The 2,159-nt window shown below is 35.9% G+C and overlaps 1 protein-coding gene across 1 annotated transcript in view; it reads right to left on the bottom strand.

Annotated features, from left to right (window-relative positions):
- The window catches only part of LOC103254549 (V-set and transmembrane domain-containing protein 2A), a 36,952-nt gene extending 36,709 nt beyond the window's left edge, over window positions 1–243 (bottom strand). The window contains exon 1 of the mRNA XM_008052619.2: window positions 3–243. Coding sequence (XP_008050810.2) covers window positions 3–243 — 241 coding nt within the window. The remainder of the gene's footprint in view (window positions 1–2) is intronic.
- Between the last annotated feature and the right edge of the window lie 1,916 nt (window positions 244–2,159).

Here is a 2,159-nt window from a genome sequence, read left to right as displayed (position 1 = left end):
GCCGAGCCGGCGACCCGCGGGCTTTTGTTCCCCGGAGCGTGTGGCCGGACGGCCGCCGGCGGAGGCGCGGGCCCCGGGCGCCGCCGGCAGGTGGAAAGAAGTCCGAAAGTCCCGGGCGGAGCGGATTTTCCAAAAGAGCCCCTGGCACTGCGTGTTGACTTTAAAAAAATGTGCATGCCTCTTGCCTTCTTTTCCTCCTTTTGGCGTGTGGGGGAAGGGGTCTGAGCCTATTCGGAGCTCCATCACGTGATTTGTTTGGGTTTTGTCTATTCCCTTTGCTTGTGCAAAACGCAATGATCATGCAGTATTCCCTGGGATGATATAAATAAGGGGTATTATTTCGGACACACACACACCACAATAGTTTTAGAATGTGGACCCAATCTAGCTGCCCCGGTGAGATTTGAAATGCATATTCTAGTTTTTATTGAGACCCTAAACATTGTATATCACATTAAAGACTATGTCCTGATGAAATCTAACTATTAGTAGATTTAAATCTTTTTTAGCAGAACTAAAATCACTTGCCACCTAAGCCAAGTACACGTTTTTAATTCCCATTATTATTTCTATGTAACTATGCCACATGTCTTCACTCTTACGAGTTAGTCTTAACAATGCTGTCAGGAAACCAGCGCAGAATATGTATTTTCATTTCACAGACAAAGAATTTGTAGCTGGCAAATACCCTTACTGGCCAGAGGAAATTAACCTTCACATAGCTGTTGGATCCTTAAACCATTTTGCATTCAGCTGATGTAAGTTAAAAGATCAGAAAACCAAGACAGGATAACAATACAAATATCATTTATTTTCTGAAAATACATTTATTTTTTACTATAGGCAGGGGTAGAATATGAGATGTGGAGAAAGTCGTGGGGGACATTTTACATCTTTTCATGTTTAGGCCAACCAGACTGTATCTTCTGTTTATTCGCCAAAAGATTTTGAAGTCTGTCATTTTAAGAAGTCTCTTTATGTTCAAACTCTCTCTCATGGAGAATGTGTTCAGAACATAGAAACACAATCCATGTTCACACACCTGTGCCATACTGAATATTACTTGGAAAATAAACAAAGACAAACACTGCATATGCTCTAAATGTTAGGTCTAACAGGATATGTTCAATGTGACCATAAGATTTTAACTTTATTTTCAACATTTAGCATAAACATGAATTTATTATGTCACGGAAATGAAATGTCATCGAGGTTATCTGTTGTTAAAAGAGCTTCCATTCTAAAGAAAAGGGCATCTATTTTAAGCAAGAAAAGTTCTAAATTACCCTTGTCTGTTGTGGCAAAATAAATCAATCAATAAAATAGAAATAATTTTTAAAAGTTCTCAATTAATTTGACAAAGTACTTCAGCTGCTTTTAAGGAGAAAATGACAATTATAATTGTAAAAGTACAATAAACATAAGTTTAAAATTGAGGAAAAAGTGTGAGAAAATCTTTCATAGGACAGATTAACCATCAAATTACTCAAAGTTGTAAACGTTTAATCTATGAAAGAAGAAAGGAAGAAAGGGAAAAAAGAAAAGAGAAAGACAAAATTGAAAAAACATTTTCTTCTTCTTATGAAAGTGCCTGAGAGACACCTTATTTTTGATTTTACCAAAAAGTAGGTCTTTTTTTTTCTTTTTTAATTTTACTTTTTTAAATTTTAAAGATGTGGGGTACAATTCAGGGTTAGGTATAGAAATGTTGATGAGGTGTGCCCCTCCCTCCCCTAGCAGTTTCCCTGGTCTGCCAATCCTACCTCCCCTCCCCCCCTTTTCCCTTAACTAATTGTTATAATAATCTCAAGGATTGTAAATATTGTTAGTAAACATATACGCATTATCTTCCCTAGACTATTTGCGTTATTAAAGACAAAAATATCTCTATATTAACAATTTGAAATAATAAATTCAATTAAGAAGCAAGTATATTTGATATATAAAATGACACAGTTCTGAGATTAAGTACAACTATTTTGATGTGTTCTTGTGAAACACTATATTCTCCTACAAGATTGGAGGTAGTTTATCAGGAAAGACAACTTGTCTGCAACCAAATGTAAGAGAAATGTTTCCTGCCCATTTCTTTTTCCCTAACACGGTTGCTAATGCCTTATTCTATAAAAATAACTATAAAGTTCTTCTTAAAATATATA

Source organism: Carlito syrichta, unplaced genomic scaffold (genome assembly GCF_000164805.1).
Source record: "Carlito syrichta isolate Samal-C Ts95f unplaced genomic scaffold, Tarsius_syrichta-2.0.1 Scaffold284263, whole genome shotgun sequence".
Taxonomy (NCBI): domain Eukaryota; kingdom Metazoa; phylum Chordata; class Mammalia; order Primates; family Tarsiidae; genus Carlito; species Carlito syrichta.
The sequence above is the reverse complement of the archived record's forward strand: the minus strand, read 5'-3'. Positions and strand labels throughout refer to the sequence as shown.